At 53.4% G+C, this 16,261-nt stretch overlaps 3 protein-coding genes across 4 annotated transcripts; 1 reads left to right on the top strand and 2 right to left on the bottom strand.

Annotated features, from left to right (window-relative positions):
* Positions 1-26: 26 nt before the first annotated feature.
* On the bottom strand, positions 27-6,416 carry NPRL2 (NPR2 like, GATOR1 complex subunit). 2 transcript variants are annotated; one of them, XM_072650568.1, is made up of 12 exons: positions 6,326-6,416; positions 6,015-6,171; positions 5,835-5,926; positions 4,373-4,541; positions 3,795-3,903; positions 2,743-2,879; positions 2,535-2,632; positions 2,305-2,341; positions 1,735-1,828; positions 1,172-1,289; positions 518-660; positions 27-194 (listed from the first exon to the last, which is right to left on the bottom strand). In XM_072650568.1, exons 2-12 carry the CDS (start codon positions 6,090-6,092, stop codon positions 127-129), a joined length of 1,143 nt encoding a protein of 380 aa, XP_072506669.1. In that variant the 5' UTR covers positions 6,093-6,171; positions 6,326-6,416; the 3' UTR covers positions 27-126. The 2 variants fall into 2 exon arrangements, with proteins under 2 accessions (XP_072506669.1, XP_072506665.1); XM_072650564.1 differs by having other exon boundaries at positions 4,373-4,536.
* A 55-nt stretch (positions 6,417-6,471) lies between these two features.
* Positions 6,472-10,068, top strand: CYB561D2 (cytochrome b561 family member D2). The gene is made up of 4 exons (XM_072650577.1): positions 6,472-6,598; positions 6,948-7,153; positions 8,151-8,188; positions 8,967-10,068. The coding sequence occupies exons 2-4, from the start codon at positions 7,027-7,029 to the stop codon at positions 9,468-9,470; spliced, it is 669 nt and encodes a 222-aa protein (XP_072506678.1). The 5' UTR covers positions 6,472-6,598; positions 6,948-7,026; the 3' UTR covers positions 9,471-10,068.
* A 616-nt stretch (positions 10,069-10,684) lies between these two features.
* Positions 10,685-16,153, bottom strand: TMEM115 (transmembrane protein 115). Its single transcript, XM_072650559.1, has 2 exons — positions 15,279-16,153; positions 10,685-11,590 (listed from the first exon to the last, which is right to left on the bottom strand). The coding sequence occupies exons 1-2, from the start codon at positions 16,151-16,153 to the stop codon at positions 11,386-11,388; spliced, it is 1,080 nt and encodes a 359-aa protein (XP_072506660.1). The 3' UTR covers positions 10,685-11,385.
* Positions 16,154-16,261: the final 108 nt, after the last annotated feature.

Here is a 16,261-nt window from a genome sequence, read left to right as displayed (position 1 = left end):
GCGCGGGGAAAGGCAGGAGACGGAGCAGGAGGGCTGACAAGACTCTTTATTGCCCTGGCCCCGGCCGCCCCCCAGCCCCGCAGGTGCAGGCGGGGGGCTCCCGTGGCCCCGCAGGTGCAGGGGGCCTCACTTCCAGCAGACGATGATGTTGGGGTCGTTGTCCAGGCGCTCGTCCAGCTCGCGGTAGCTCATTCCTAGGAGGATGTGTGGGGGGCAGCGGCTCACTGGCAGAGCCCCCCCTGCAGCTGCCCCGGCCCCCCCTTCAGTCCTCCGGGCCCCCCCTGAAGCCCCCCGGCCCCCCCTGCAGTCCCCCGGGTCCCCCCTCCCACCCCAGGGCCTCCCTCTGCAGCCTCCCGGGCCCCCCCCTGCAGTCCCCCGGGTCCCCCCTCCCACCCCAGGGCCTCCCTCTTCAGCCTCCCGGGCCCCCCCTCCCAGCCCGGGTCCCCCCTGCAGTCCCCCGGGTCCCCCCTCCCACCCCAGGGCCTCCCTCTGCAGCCTCCCGGGCCCCTCCTCCCACCCGTCTTGCAGCAGATCTCGTCGTAGCTGTGGCACCCCGTGTAGAGGCGGGCCGGGTGGCTGCGCTCCTCCGCAGTGATGCGCACCGGGTATTTCTGTAGGCGCCGCATCAGGTTTTTCATCAGCCCGAACTGGATCAGCTTCCTGGTGGGGGGTGGGAGGGCCGGGGGCCAGGGTCACCTCCCCAGGAAACTACTAAGGGTCAGCACCACTGACTCCGAGGCAGGTGACCTCTGAGAGGGCTGAACGTGGGGGAAACTGAGGCCCAGAGCAGGAAAGGTGTGAAAGAGTTAGATTTGGAAATCAGCAGCCCTGCAGGTGAGGCCCCAGGGTGGAGTGGAAGGTGTGCTGGGCAGTCCCCTCTTCAGAGCCTCAGTTTCTTCCACTGTTATAAAGCCTGCGCTGGCTATCAGCCAGGACCAATGCTGGATAAATACCACCAGCTCTGCTCCAAGTTTTCATGCCCTGATGGTCAAATGCCTTCCTGCCAGGGCTGTTGTGAAAGGGGCCTTCCCTAAACAAGTGAGGCACCCCTCTCCCATGTGTTCCTCTGGCCAATAGAGGCCCCTAGGCTTGGAGCCTTGGGGTGGGGGAACCCACTACTATCTCTGGTCCCCACTCCCAGCTCTGAGGTCAGGGCAGCACCCTCACTGACCTTTCATCCACGTGCTGTAGCTGTTGGGTATAGCGGCCGATGAGGTCCCGGACAGTGGTGCCTGGGCTGAGGCCACAGTAGAGCTGGAAGACATCTCGGAGGCTGGCTCGCTTGTGACCTGTGAATGGAGATGGAGATAGCAAGCTGGTGGCCCCTGTACCTGGGGCTCCTCACTATCATTCTGGGCCTCAGGGCAGTTTGAGGGGCAGTTGGGAGGGCATGGAATTAGCATTTCTTCTCTATCATTCTGGTAAAGGCACCTTTGCATAGTAGAATTTGGAGAGACCAGGATTTGAATACTGGTGCCAACACTTCTTAGTTGTATGACCACAGGCAAGTCACTTGAAACTCTGTGCCTCACTTTCCTTATCCATAAAATGGGAATACTACTGCTTATAGAGAAGTTTGTGAGCTAAGTGATTTTTGAACGTCAAAATGCTTTAGGAATTTCTGGACTGTTACCGGCTGTGGCTTCTTTAGGTTTGTCCAGAGACGCTGCTGTAAGGGAATCAGTTGCCCTGGAAGCTGTGTCTTTGCCCTCATCCTTCCCCATCTTCCCATACCTTGCTTGGTGACGTAGGCCAGACATTCCTCTTGTAGTGCCTTATCATCCACCAGGTCCTGAACCTTGGGTGTGGGGCAGTACACATTGGAATACTGGAGAGGGAAAGATGGAGTGAGGCCTAAGGTACCCACTGGCTCCCAACTATGAGTCAGCTACTGAATGGCTATGTGACCTTAGACAAATCTCATGCTTTTTGGGCCCCACTGTCCATTAGTAAAAATTAATACGTTAGATTGGATGGTCTTAAGGAGCCAATAAATTTGCATCATTGAAAAAAAAACCCAAACTAGGAAAGCTGAGTTCTAATCCTCAGTTTTGCCGAATACTGGCTGTGTCCCTTCAAACAAGGCCTTTCCCTTCTGGGCCTCAGTTTCTCCAGCCATACAACCAGTTCTGTGTCTGCTCTAGCCATGCACACAGGCCATTCCCCACTCCCACTGGGAATTCCATTTCCCATTCTTCTTATGCTTTTAGTGGGCACTATCATCTTGATTTCAGGTCATGCTCTGAAGTGGAAATCCTCTTCCATTCCCAAACACAACGTTCCTCCCTCTGTTCCCCTTCTTACCTGGAGGATGGATACCAGGGTCACCACCCCATAGTACCTGCAGGAGACACACCTCAATGAGCACCACCCCCTAGCTAAGGTATTCTCAACTGGGTGATAACATCTGTGGGGTCTCAACAGAGGGGGGAAGATCTAGTAAATGGGAGAGGTGGGGAGGGCAGATACTGGTAGTGCCCAGGTCTTAGTGCCTTTCTTTCCCCCATCCATCTCTTGGTCCTTGGCTCACTCACAACAGGTTCTGAATGGCAATCCTCACAAGATTGAGCTCCACATCAGCCTCAGCAGAAATTTTCTGGATGTGTCGAAAGCCATCGATATAGGGCAGGATCTAGAGAAGGTGGTCATGTCATCACTGAGTTCAATTTGTGTACCCCACTGCCCAGAAGGATTGAGAGAGAAGCTTGGCTGACCAGAGGCACCCTGAGCAGGTGGCCATACTTGCTGCGTGGTGAGATCCCACTGGGAGTTGAAGAACTCATCCTTGTCCTTGGTAAAAACAGGTACGTCATACTCCTGGGCTATGGGGGGATCAGGCCGCTGCTCAATGACCTTCAGGTGGATGGTATTAGATTCATCTGTAGAGGAAGATGACAGGAATTCCAGGAAGCCTTCCAGAAGGATACGAGGCTGCACACACATGATTGCTAAAGGCTTATACTTTTCAAAGCACTTCTGTATGCCAAAGTATGGTGCAGTAGAAAGAATGATGGCCCAGGAGGCAGAGATCTAGGTTCATACTGATACTCTATCACTAACTTGCTGTGTGGCCACAGAAAAGTCCAGTCCTGTTTCTTAGGTGGTGAAACCAGGGCTCGATAAGATTTGGGTTTTGCCTGCTTCTTCCTCTACAAAATAATGGGGATGGGGTCAGAAGAAGGCTGGATGACCTCTAATGTCTAGGATCCTGGGAGAATCTTCCCCCATTCTCTCCCCAGACACGGTAGAAAAGCTAGGGATGAAAAACCCCACTGCACAGGGAAGCTGATGACTCCAAAGGTACAATCACTTGGTAGAGAGCAAACATGGAGTTCTCTGCAGAACTAGCATCAGAACCAAGGCCTCTGGGGGCCCTTCCCTCAGCCCATCCTCACCAAGTTCACTGTCTGGGCCCCAGATTTTGGAGCTCCTTTCTTTTCTGGCTTTCTCTACTTACTTCAGTCTGTGACCTAACTTAGGACCTGTCCTTTGGGTGTCATACTCCTCACGGTGAGGCACACCCTCTTCTCCCTTCACAAAGCTTTGTGCCTATAAGGTGGAGTTCCCCGTGGCAGTCTGGGGAAGCCTACAGACCCCTTCTCAGAGTCACGTTTTTAAATAATCGGAGGAAATGGTAAATGTCTTTTACTTCTCATTAAAGTTCATGGATCTGCCGAAATCTTTTCACATATCTTTTGGGACTCTGTGTGGACAGTTTTGAATTCTGTTTTTATTTGGGCAAGAGTGTGCAAGCAGCCCTTCTCTGGAGGCTGGACTGGATGCAGGGGTCTTACCTATGGGCAGGGTGCATCTGCCTGTGGCATTGAGCTCCTCCAGGAGGATGGTCATGATGGGCACTAGCTTCTGTTTGCTCTCCTCTGTGGACACAAAACTGCTCTCCAGCTACAAGGGAAAATGTGATGGAAAAGGGGAGCTGCCATGAGGCCCATCAAGGTAAACAGCAAGCAGGGAAGGCAGATTCCTTGGTGCCCCATTTCACTCATGATTGGTATGGTTTAAAAAACTCCAATCTGCCTCTGACACATTTTAGTTGTTTGGCTTTGGGCAAATCACTGAATGTCTTGGAGCTTGGGGAAAGAGGGTTGCACTAAATGATCTCTGTTCCCTTCTAGCTTTAAATTCATGTTCACAGGAGCCTAAGTCTTTTCCCTGCCTGGGCATCAGTTTTGTGTCTAGGAAACAGTGGTCTTTGAGTCTCTTTCAACTCAATGAGTATGGAGTAGGACTTTGTGCCTCTCTCTACCACCCAAGCTGAGTTACCCTAGGAGAACCAGGACCATGGTTCAGTGCACTGGGGCTTGGGCCCCCAAGGAGCTGGGCATACCAGGGGCTAGGTGGGGCAGGTCCTGACCTCCAGTGTGGTGAGGTAGCCAGCCAACTTCTTAACTATGGGCTCCAGGGCGCAGGTTTTGGCTCGGGCATCACACACGAAGCCCAGATTGAAGAGCAGTGCATTTCGACTGTACTTCTTGTGCTCAATGCACACGGGGCAGCCAATCAGCTTCTTCTCCATGGCTGTCCTAAGCAGGAAGCAGAGTCAGCACAGAGGGGTGGGAGGTGCCTCTCTCAGGTCACCCCTCTCCCTTCTGGAAAACCTCTTACAGAATAGGAGAGGAGCTGGGCCTCAGAAGACCTCACTAGGTTTGTGGTTCAGGGCCCCTGTGATATTTCTCATTTGCCTCTCCTGGCAATACCTTGGTCCGGACCCTGCTTAGTTTCTGCCAAGGTGATTATGGTATTTCTAACTGTCTCTCGGACTTTAAGTCTCCCCATCTAACCAATCCTGCAGTCTGCCAGAGTGACTACTCGAGAGCTTAGCTTTGATCAAACCACTCTTTTCCTCAAAATCCTCTTCCCGAAAGGATAAAATATAACTTCCTTTTGCTTGGCATTCAAGAATCTGGGTGCAACCCATGCTTCCGCTTCATTTCACATCATTTCCCTTTATATATTTTCTGCTCCAGACAAGCTGGGCTGTTTCCTAGTCTGATTTTGCCTGTGTCAAGGAATGTACACACTCTCAACGTTCCACTCAAGGTCCAGATCAGGTGATACTTCTTCTGTGAAACCATCCTTGATTCCTCCCCAGTCTGTTAAAAGTGATCTCTGTCCCAAATTTTTCTTCCAAAAAGCATTTTTCTATTCAATAAACATCAAACACCTACTATGTGTCAGACACTGTGGATATAAAGACACTGTTAAAAAACTCCAACAGTCATGCCTCCAAAGAGCTTATATTCTACTAGGGGAAATGTGTATGTATAAGTAAGTGCCACATGAATGAAAAATAAACACCAAGGCATTTGGCCAGCACAAGCAACAGGGGAAATGGTGAAAGGCCTCTTGTAGGACATGGCCTTCAACTGAATTATGAAGGGAGCCCAGGGTAGAGCAGACACAGACAGGAGATGGAGCATCACCTTTAGATAGAAGCCGAACAAGCTAGTTTTTTGGCTAGAAGAGAGTGCATGAGGGCCAGTGATGTGAACTGGATATGAAAATACTGGCTGAAGGAAGCTCGTGAAGGACCGTAAATGCCACAGACGTACATATACATTTCTATTTAACTTTAGATGCCTGGAGGGAAGCCCTGGAGAGGGATGCGATCAGATCTGTGGTTTATAAATATAAACTCGCTACGGGGAGGAAAGAGGCTGGAGGTGGCGAGTCCGGTGGTGAGGAGGGGGGTGGGCGTAGTGGAGAGAAGGTGATGGCAGGCTGTCTAGTCCCGGGCTTGTCCCGAGGGGGGTGGAAGGCGGGGGGCAGACCCCTCCAAGTCTCCCTGGCGGACCCCGGCCCATCCCGGGGCTTACACAGTGATCAGCTTGTTCTGCAGCTCCGGCTTGGTGATGACGTACACCTGCACGGTGTCAAACAGCTCCCGGGAGATGAAGTCTTCGGGGACCTGGAGGGGCAGCCCCTGGTGGCTCGTGGGGGGCGGCGGCCTGGCCCCGCCCTCCGCCCGGCCCCGCCCCGCCCCGCCCCGCGCCTACCTGGTAGGTGATTTTGGGGCCCAGCGTGGGGTGGAATTCGCTGAAGAAGATGCACTCGATCCTGCTGCTGCTCCCCATGGCGGCGGGCTGGGGTGCGGAGACCCCGCAGAGACCCCCAGGGCCGGGGCACGGAGCCCCAGCCCGGCCCCCGGAGGCGCTACAGAGGGAAAGACGCGACGCTGGCCTCAGTTTCCCCACGTCCGGGGGGCGGATGCTGGCCCTGCCGACCCGAGCCCCCCCGGCTTCAGGAGCCTCCCGGGACCACGCGGGGTTGGCACCTCCCACGGGCCCGACCCCAGCCAAAACCGTACCTGAGTGAGTGCAAACACGGAGCCGGCTCCCGCGAGCGCCTGCGCAGTAGCAAGCCAGCGGACGAGCCTTCCCTCGCCCCACCCACTTCCCAGAAGACCGGGAGCCTGCGCACTGCGTCCTAAGTGGAGGGATCCAGGGACTCTTGTTGGCCTAGTTCCGGACGGGAGGAAGTCTCACCCGGAAGTGAAGGGAGTCCCTTTCGCGTAGGCGGTACAATAGCTGTTTCCCGGCACTTCCTGTTAGAAGCTGGAAGGCAGTGGGCCGATTGGCAGGTGAGCTGAGGGGATTCCAGAATGGTTACGGGTTGCCCCACTGAAGTCTGCGGCGCGTGGTGGGCCTGTGGTCGCGGGGTGAGGGGGCTAACTACAATTCCCACAATGCTTCTCGATTGCCTAGAACTCTGGTCGAGTAACCCACCTGTGGCTAGAGAACTACTCTTCCCACTGTGCCCTGCCTTCGACGTTAGGCTTTCCTGGGCCGGCGCCAGCGCGGTGCATCTTGGAATTCGTAGTCCCCACGGCCCTTCAGCATCCTACCTGGGAGCGTCCCACTTGTCGGTCTCCTTTCCCCTTGACTCGCCTGTCCTGGTGTGGGTGACGTCGGCCTCTCTGTTCCGACCAGGTCCCGAGAGGCTGCGAGGATCTCCCCGGGGGACGGCTTTTGGGCCCCGAGCCCTAGGACCATTTCGGCACTGCGGGACATGGCCCTGACCGTGGAGACTGAGTCGCGCATCTACCGGGGCTTGCGCACCGCCTCGGGGGCTGCCGCCCACCTCGTGGCTCTCGGCTTCACTGTCTTCGTGGCTGTGCTGGCCCGGCCCGGCTCTAGTAAGTGGGATGGGCTCGGAGTGCACCCCTGGGCCGAGGGCCAGGAGGTGGTTCGGGAAGGAGGGCCCTAGACCAGAGCCCCAGGGCAGCCTCAGGAGGGGATCCCAGGGAGGTTTGGCCGCTTGGGTCTGGCTCGCCGGAAGCCAGCTGCATTCCTGCAAGAAACACCCTTTGGCCAAACTTTCTGACCCCGACATACCTTGTGTGACCCGTCCCAGCCACTTCTGGGTCCTCCGACAAGATGTCCCCATCCGTGCCTCAGTGGCCACTTCCCCGCGGCCTGTGGGGGAAGGGTCATTCTCCACCTGTGTGGCCAGGCACGAGGATCCTGGTCATCGGATACAGAGCCTGAAGGAAACTGGGAGATCATCTTTCACTTGCCCTACAGCTGGGCCTGTTTGTCGTGGCTTGGCCACTCTCCGCACTCCCTGCAAGCTGTGTCCTCACTCCCTGGAGGAAAGGTTGACCAGGTCCATATTTGCCACAGTGGTGGATTTTAGGGTCCTTAGACCAGGGCAGTCGGGCTACTTCCAGCATCTCTTGAAAGTTGTGCCTAACTCCGTGGGTAGGTGCCTGTCAGTGTTGAGAGAGGGAGGGCTGGAAATGTGGAGCCAGCCTGGGGTTCCAGGTGACGGAAAACTCTTTCCAATTGTTTTATCTCTGTTGATTGGATTCTGACCTAGTAGGAAAATGGGTAGCGTGAAGTTTTGGTCCAGGATCTGTTCCATGTTCCCTGTGGAGCAGTTCAGCAAGGCCTCTGGGAGATGGGGGTCTGGAGTGCTCTTCCAGCTGCACACCTGGCTATGGCTACTCAGAGAAAAGTCATTTTCAACCTCCTCAAATGGAACTAGGATAGACTTTACCCAGTTGGGGGGCTTATGTACCTATCTGCAGGGAGATAATATTGCTGCCCTCAACTCCTTTCCTTTATCTTAGTTGATGCCCCTAACCCCAGTTTCTAGACCACTTTTGGTTGCAGCCTTCCTCCTTCTTCCAGGTCTGTTCTCCTGGCACCCCGTGCTTATGTCTTTGGCTGTAAGTAACCTATTTTCTGTTTCCTCTATGGCTTGGATGGTGCCCTGTGGGGATGGGGGGAGGGGCAGCATTTTGAGGAGGAGGGTATGGCATAGGGGAGGCTGACTTGGGATGAGCGCTTGTCATCACCCATGCCCGCTCCTGTCATTTGTGCTTGTTCCTAGCATTAGAAATTTGCAGTTTGCTGAGCCATTTACTAGTTCATTTAAAGAGTTGGTACATTCATATACCCAGATGCACTGGAGCCTTTTCATTTAGCCTGTTATATATCATCTAATTTTCCCTGAAATACTGTCCATATTTAGCTGGCTCTTACAGGATGAAATGATATGTGTCTCATATTAGTCCCAAACTGGTGACACGGAGTAAGACTGCGTATGTATGTAAAGCACTGAGGTAATATTTCAAAAAAGACCAAAGAAATATTTTGTTGAATTATAAAGGAAAATTTGTGGTAGGGTCAGCTCTCGACCATCTGCAGGTGCATTCTAGGAACATAGGCTTGATCCATTGCTAGCCCTACCCCAGCCTTTGCACCATTTAAACTCAGCCTGAGCCCAAGGAATGCAGATCCATGATGCTGCCTTGAGTTGGATTTCATCAGGAAAGTAATTTGAGCCATTGTGAACAAGTCATAGCTCAAATTCCAGAGCCAGGTAGAAAAGTTTGGCTTCTCTGCTCCTTGGGCTTCCGTGTGCTGCGTCCTTTTCATTAGCTTGACTATTTTGAAAGTTGGCTCGCTTTAGAGCTCATGTCTTGGCCCTGTTTGTCTCCCCAGTTCTCCTTCCTGATGACGGAAGCGCTGCTGGTCTTTTCCCCAGAGAGCTCCTTGTTGCGATCCTTCTCTCGAAAGGGCCGGGCTCGATGCCACTGGGCACTTCAGCTGCTGGCCCTGCTGTGTGCCCTGCTGGGCTTGGGCCTGATCATCTACAACAAGGAACAGCATGGCAAAGCTCACCTGACCACATGGCATGGATGGGCAGGGCTGCTGTCAGTGATGTGGGCTGGGATGCAGTGCACAGGTGGGCTGGTGCTGCTGTATCCCAAACTGCTCCCGCGATGGCCACTGGCCAAGCTGAAGCTGTATCATGCCACCTCAGGGCTGGTGGGTTACTTGCTGGGCAGTGCTAGCCTCCTCTTGGGCATGAGCTCACTCTGGTTTACCACCACACTGGGAGGTGGTGCCTGGTACCTGGCTGTTCTCTGTCCCATTCTCACCAGCCTGGTGGTCATGAATCAGGTGAGCAATGCCTACTTGTACCGCAAAAGGATCCAGCCATGAAGGGGAAAGTATCCACCTGCCCCATCTCTCCATTGCAGTAGTCCTGCATTCGGCCCAGAAAAAGCCGCTCACAATGTTGCTGGGAATCTGTTGGCTCTCCTGATACCAGGCAGGCCTGGGTCATACATCCTCCCTCTGGAGGACAGATGGGAGAGATGGGAATTGAGGAAGGGTGCTGTGTACCCACATACAGAGACTCTTATCTCTTCATCTTCCTGCCACCTCTGAAGGGGCATGTGAGCACATGGATGGACTGCTGGCAGCCTGCCTGCTTCTAATACTCATGTTTTAAACTCTTAACAGTGTTGGCAAAAAAGGAAAAAAAAACCGACTATGGGAAATGAGGTTGGGGAAGAACTCTGAGCCAGAAACAGTCTGGGCCAGGCCAACCACCTTTTGGTTGGGGGCAGCAGTGAAGTTTGGGTTGACTTTGCTGCCCGGTCAGGCCTTGGCTCCTGAGAACAGAGCAGCTTCCCCTTGCCTAAAGGTCAGGGAGACCTGGGGAGAACCTGCCATTTCCTCGAAAGCAGGGATGGCAGGAGAGGAAAGAGTTAAAGATGTGTTCTTATACTTCCTATAAAGCTCTTCTATCTACCTATCCATCTGTGTGTGCATGTAATTGGTATCTTACTGGTCCTGGATGAGTCGAGGGTAGGAATGGGAGTAACCACTGCGAGAATTTCCTCTGTGCAGGTTAGTCCCAACTGCAATAGCCCACGAGGTCAAGAACTGGATGGGGTATGGCAAGATGGTGAAAAGAGCTAACCTGATGATCCCCCAAAGTGGAGGACAGTGGACAGAAAGAATGGTACCTATGGTCAGTGTAAAGCCTTGGCATCTATCTCCTCTCACCACACGGTAGCTGGGTCTCTTCCAAAGAAAAAAAGATCAAGAAGACACAAGCAAGAAGATGTTAACAGTCCTAAGTTAGATTTCTTCTTTCAGAGGCCAGCAGAGTCATGGAAAGCCACAAGAAGGAAAATGTAGAGGTTTGAGGAATAAGGAGTAAAAACATTAAGTTGGTAAGATGAAAACAGAGTAGAAAAGAGAATGGGGGGCGTTGGTCGTCTCCATTCCAGTAATTTCAGAGTAGCAGAGAACAAAAGTAGCAACCCAGGATGCAGTTTGCAGAGTCTTGTGGGTTGAGGGAGGCTGTGCCTCAAAAACCATTCAATGAGGCATGTGCTCAGGACAAAGCCACCAGGAGCCGGTCCTCAAAGAACTGCTTTATTTATACTGAGAGTCCAGGCTCCCCATTCAAGTGGTCCTTTAAAAAAACACCCCCGTGAATTTTAGCCCCAACAGAAGTCCCTATTCTGGAGAAACCCCAGACCTGGGGATGAAGGCTTTCTCAGCCTCACTCATGTACTGCCCAACCCCAACCAAGGAAAAACCAGACTGCAATGCTAACACATCCCTAGAGTGGAGGGGATAGGAATGGCAGGGTGGCAGAAATGCCTTGGGCCTGAGTCCCCAGAATTCTTTGTGGCAAATCCTTGCCTGGCAGCAGACAGACTGCTCTACCAACAAAGGTCTGCCACAGAATCAGAGTAGGGCTACCCCATTGGGCCTAGTTGACAAAGCAGTCAACTGTGATCTCGAGGCTGAATCTTGGGCCAGGCCTCAAGCCATGTGCTCCCTGCTCCTGGACTTAGTGGTTGTCTGGTGAGTGAGCCAGGCCTTAAGGGCATAGCATTGGCAGGGGCCACCTGTCCAGAAGCATCAGCAGAGTGCTGACAGTGTGACCCCATGGACCTAAAAGGATTTTCCTCTTTGCCTTCTCTCCTTGGCAAACAGTCAGCTTCTGGGTATGGCTGAGCAGGGAGATAAGGAGAGGCAGCAGGGTGGTCCAAATGGTGTGACTACTGACCAGGCAGGGGAAAGGGAATTATGCCCTTGGGCTGGGAGGTCTGGGTTACAGCTGGGGAGGGGCTTCTTCGAAGGTGATCAGGCTGGATTCAGGGGCAGCTCCTTTTCCAGGGGGGTTGGGGCTTTTCTCAGGGAGCAGGGGGCTGTCCACCTTGCTCATGGCCTCATCATCCTCATCATCCATGCTAGGCCAGGCTGACTGGTCTTCCACACGCTTCAAACGCTCATTTAGGGCCTTCAGGGCCAGTTGCCTGTGGAAGAAAAGACATGGGACCATTACCGGGAAGACCAGGCCTTGGCTGCATGGAAACCTCTATGCTGGCTCCTAGAACCTGCTTTTCTGAAATCTCTTCCAACGACCACGGTCTGTCTTGTCCATACCTCTGCTCATATCCCCACTATATTCTCCTTCCTCATGTCTCTGCCATTCTGAAAATCATTAGTTCCTTTTCTAAGCAGTCTTTCATTGTAGGTCAATCCAATCAGTGTTGAGTCTGCATACAGCCCAGCACCCTGCTGGCTGCCATGGATGGTAGAAAAAAACATGTTGCCCTGATTTCACAGCATAAGGCTTGGGTAACTTGGGGCATGTCACAGTCTCTCTGAGCTTGGCTTCCCATCTGTAAAGTGAGCACACTTATACTAACCCCATCCGGCTGGTGTGAAGATCAGAGGGATGTATAAAAAACATCAAGCACTATACACTATGGCCCTCTCTTGCTGCACAGGCCATTCCTGCAGTGGTAGTTCCCTAGCTAAAGAAGGCACTGGGGAGGCTCTAGCTCCCTGGCTTACAGTGCTGGGAGTTTGGAAGAATCTCTTCTGGACTATGTCCTCCGGGTCTTGAGCTATACTATCTCTGGGCCCTGGGGGTAGTGAGGAGAGGTCCTTGGGCTAAGATGGATGAGATGAGAGGGAAACAAGAAAGCAAAGTTAGGAAAGGTCCCTTGAGGGGACTTTGAAAGTATGACTGACAAAAGCAGCTGCAGGCTTTGAAGATCCCAAAGCACTTGTACCATGTATACCTGATATCACTTAGGGGAAACTAACCCCACTCTTGCCACTCTTGCCAGTGTCCACTGTCCCTCCGGCTACACCCGGGGCTTTGGTGCACCCATTCTGAGACAGCTGCTGGCTGAGCCTTCATGTACCCCTGCCAGTGAGCAGCCTGCCCCCAGGCCCACTCAGGGCAAAGAGTAAGGTCCTCTAAGTCCTGGGCATCAGTATGGAGTCCAAGGGGGAGAACACAGAACCTCCCTTTCCTTTGTCTGTAGGGGAGGGACCACCTGGCAAAGCTGTGACAGGTGTTTTCCCTTTCAGTCAGAGTGGCTCGATTGTCTCAACACAGACTGATGGAGTTTCCTAAGGTTACAAACAGCAGTGCAAGGTTTCTGGGACAGGAAGGAGTCTTGGCATCATCCTTTGATGTGAGCTTTGTTATTCCCTATACGAACTTGGGCAAAACCCTTTCTGGGCTTGAGTTTCCATCTGAGGGAAATGAGCTCCATTGCCTGCCTTTTTTGTCATTTCCCACCCCCTTCCCTGGAGGGTGATGGTCTCTAGGCAGTTATTAGACATTCTGAGTTTGGGGCACAGACATACTAACAGCTGGTATTTCTGTAGTACTTTAAGACTGGCAAAATACTTTCCTTCCAACAGTTCTAAAACACAGGCTGTACAAGTATTATTATTCCTACTTTGGAGATGGGGAGCCTGGGGTCCAGGGGTTCTGGAACCTGCTGGTATCCAGATTAGACCCCAGGGCTTACAGAGCACCATTACACCCTCCTTGTGAAGCACAGACCAGTACCTAGTTTGTCCTCTGATGAGAGGCTAACTTAAAGATTGTCTTGAGAGGTGAATGAATGTGCCGGAGCAGCTCCAGGGATTGGGGTCCATTAGGAAGTTCAGCTATGTGGTGCTGGTAAGATAGGCTTGCTGACTGATCTGTAGGGGTGTAGCTCATCTATCCTTCCCTAATGTATCCCATGATCCTGATGGCCTCCCTAGACCCAGTAAGGGCTGGCAGAAACCTGCTTACCCAACAAGTGACAGCTGGGAACTGGAAGGGCAGGTAGTGAAGGCCACAGTGCTACCACCCTCACCTGCCTGGTAACCCTCTTCCTGTATGTGTTCTGTGGACACATATGCCAAACTTGCTCAGAAGTACAAGTTATCTGTTCCATTTCCCAGTTGGTAGTTTCAGTCCCTGAAGGTCCCAGCCAGTAAAGAACAAGTAATTGTCAGGTTCATCCTTGCCACACAGCCTGGGATGGAAAAAGCCAGTTTGTACCTGGCCTCACCTGGGTGGGGACAAGAATGCTGAGAGGGAAAGATGAGGACTAGGAACTGGGTTTTAAATACTATTCTAAGAATCTTTCCCTCAGGAGATGGAGCAGGTTTAGGCTCAAGGAAGATGTTTACTGGTCCGACTCCTAACCTCCAGGGGAGGTTGGGTCAGACCTCTGTTCTGGGTACACAGAAATGCTAGAGCCAAGCCACACAACCCTCCCAGTATAAGTGAAATGAAGTTCAACTTCAAATGAAAAATGAAGCCAACCTACTTAGCTTGACTTCTTGCCAAGAAACTGGTTTCATGTTTAAGTAAGTGTTCCTTGGAGCAAACCAGAGTCCTGAGGACCTGGATTCCTGTCCCAGTTCTGACACTGGGTGATCCAGACCAATGAATTTCTCTTCTGAATTTTAATTTCTTCCCCAGGAGATCAGTGAAAGTATAAGAAAGTACTTTCTAAATCCTTATTTTAGGCCTCTGACCCCAGCTGACTGTTCCAAAGTGATCATCCTCGAGAATGAAGTTTGAAGGTTGGGTAAGATATGACGCTGATGTAGTTCAGTGGAGGGATTGTCTTGCTTATAGGCTAATAACCTGAGGGAAAGGGAAGGCTATGACTTCATACAAGTATGAATAATATAGCTGAACTCTAGCTTGGTTTACAGGAAGTGAAACAGCAGTTTTCCCTGGGGAGGCAGAAACAGCTGATTTGTTCAATGGGTCTGTCTGTTCCCTAGGGAGCTCAAGGGACAAATGAAGCAGTGAGCCTTACCTGCCAAGAGGGAGTTTTCTAGCAATACCCCAAGCTTTCAAACCTACAGACAAGGCCTGAGCATGTGGATATTTAGGTGAACCCAAGATTGGAAAGAAACTGTCTAATTACAGCACAGCTTAGGGATGAGCGAGTTCTGGTCCTTACACAGGCCTTAGGCCTACATCTGGTGCACTGACACAATCTTCAGACTCGCAAAATGTGTGAACTGGAGAGACCATAGAGAGGATACAGGCTTTTGAGGACACCAAGTCAGCACAATGGAAAAGAGTTCTAGGTTCCGATGCTACCTCAGTGGCTCACTCTCTTCATGACTAGGCAAATCCCATTTTTTTTTAAACAAGGAGACAGGCTAAGAGCAAAGTCCAGGTCACCTGCTGAGGCCCTGGTAGAGCCAGAACAAGAACTTGGTCTCCTGGCAGTCCTACATGCAAAAAACCCCCAGGATCTCAGGGGGCAAGTTCAACCCCTAAATCAAGCCTGAGATGAGTCTGGACAAGTGGTCCTTCAGCTTCCTCCTGGACTCAAGAGCGATCAGATTCTATCTACGGCTCTCTTTAGATTCCTGGCACCAAAAGAAAGAGGGCATGGTAGTTTCTATGTCAGAGCTTCAGCTCTGGACAAAATGGCAATGTAAAACTGGATGTTTAGTGAAGGCTTAGAAGTGATAGGAATGAGTCTGTAACTAAGTCCCTAGAAGAAGCACTGGGTTCAGGTTCCTGAGGTTTCAGAGCAGGCCACAGGACCTGATGACACCCCAGAGTGGAAAGCGCACTGGGAACTTGATTATGGAGGACTGTGGTCCGAACCCTGTCCTGGCAAATCCAGGGAACTGGATCGGATGATTTCTAAATCTATGACCCTGTGAGCCTACCTTCTGCGCTCAGCATCCTGGGGGTCTGTGCCCGGGAGGCTAATGGTGATGGAGGAAGGCGCCCCCACATCATAGCGCTTCACGGTCTTTCTGCAGACCTTCACCTTCACGAGGAGACTGTGCACCAAGTTTGCCACCAGGGCCACCACAGGCTGCAGGATTTCGGGGAAGAAGGTGGCAAAGGCAAAGTGGTCCGACATGTCCCCCCGGCCCCGGCTGTGGCGCTGGTAGAATCGCAAGTACACCCAGCCCGAGAGCACCCCAAAGCCGTAGGAGGCCAGGGCGCTGCTTTCCACCAGAGGCGTGAGTCGCAGCAGCACGAGGGCCACGAGCAGCAGCATGGGCACCACGCGCATCCGCACCTGGGGCACCTTCAGCACCACGCTGTCCCCCATGGTCTGTTTGAGGGCCACCAGGACCCCGCCCAGGAAGCCCAGCCCCCCGTGGATGCGCACGGTGAAGAGATAGGCCAGGTTGAAGGAGGCCATGTAGGTGAGGAGGTAGGCGAAGGCCCCCAGCAGCCCCACGGACACGTTCACCACGGCGAAGAAGACCAGCAGCTCCAGGGCCCCCCAGAGCGGCTCCAGCAGCTGGCCGGCCGCCACCACCGTGGCCAGGCTCAGGGCCACGTCCCACGCGTGCAGCTCCACCAGCCCGTGCGTGGCCAGGGTCCAGACCCAGAAGTTGGGCGGGAAGAGGTAGCCGGGCGTCACGGCCAGGCCCACGCCCGTGTCCAGCGCGAAGGACAGCAGGTAGAGCAGCAGCACCGAGGCGCACAGGGCCTTCACCACCACGCTGGCGCTGGCCAGGGCGGCGCCCAGGGGGAGGCGGGCCCCGGCCCCGAGCGCCAGCCCGGGCCGCTGCGGCTGCTGCATCTTCCGGGGACTGCGGGCCGCGGCCGGGGGCCTGGCCTAGACACGGGGCCGGGCCCCGCGCGGGCCGGGCCGGCTCTGGCCTCAGGCCGCGGCCTCCCCCATCCGCCC

This window comes from Notamacropus eugenii, chromosome 1 (genome assembly GCF_028372415.1).
Source record: "Notamacropus eugenii isolate mMacEug1 chromosome 1, mMacEug1.pri_v2, whole genome shotgun sequence".
Taxonomy (NCBI): domain Eukaryota; kingdom Metazoa; phylum Chordata; class Mammalia; order Diprotodontia; family Macropodidae; genus Notamacropus; species Notamacropus eugenii.
This window is presented reverse-complemented; position numbering and strand designations above follow the sequence as displayed.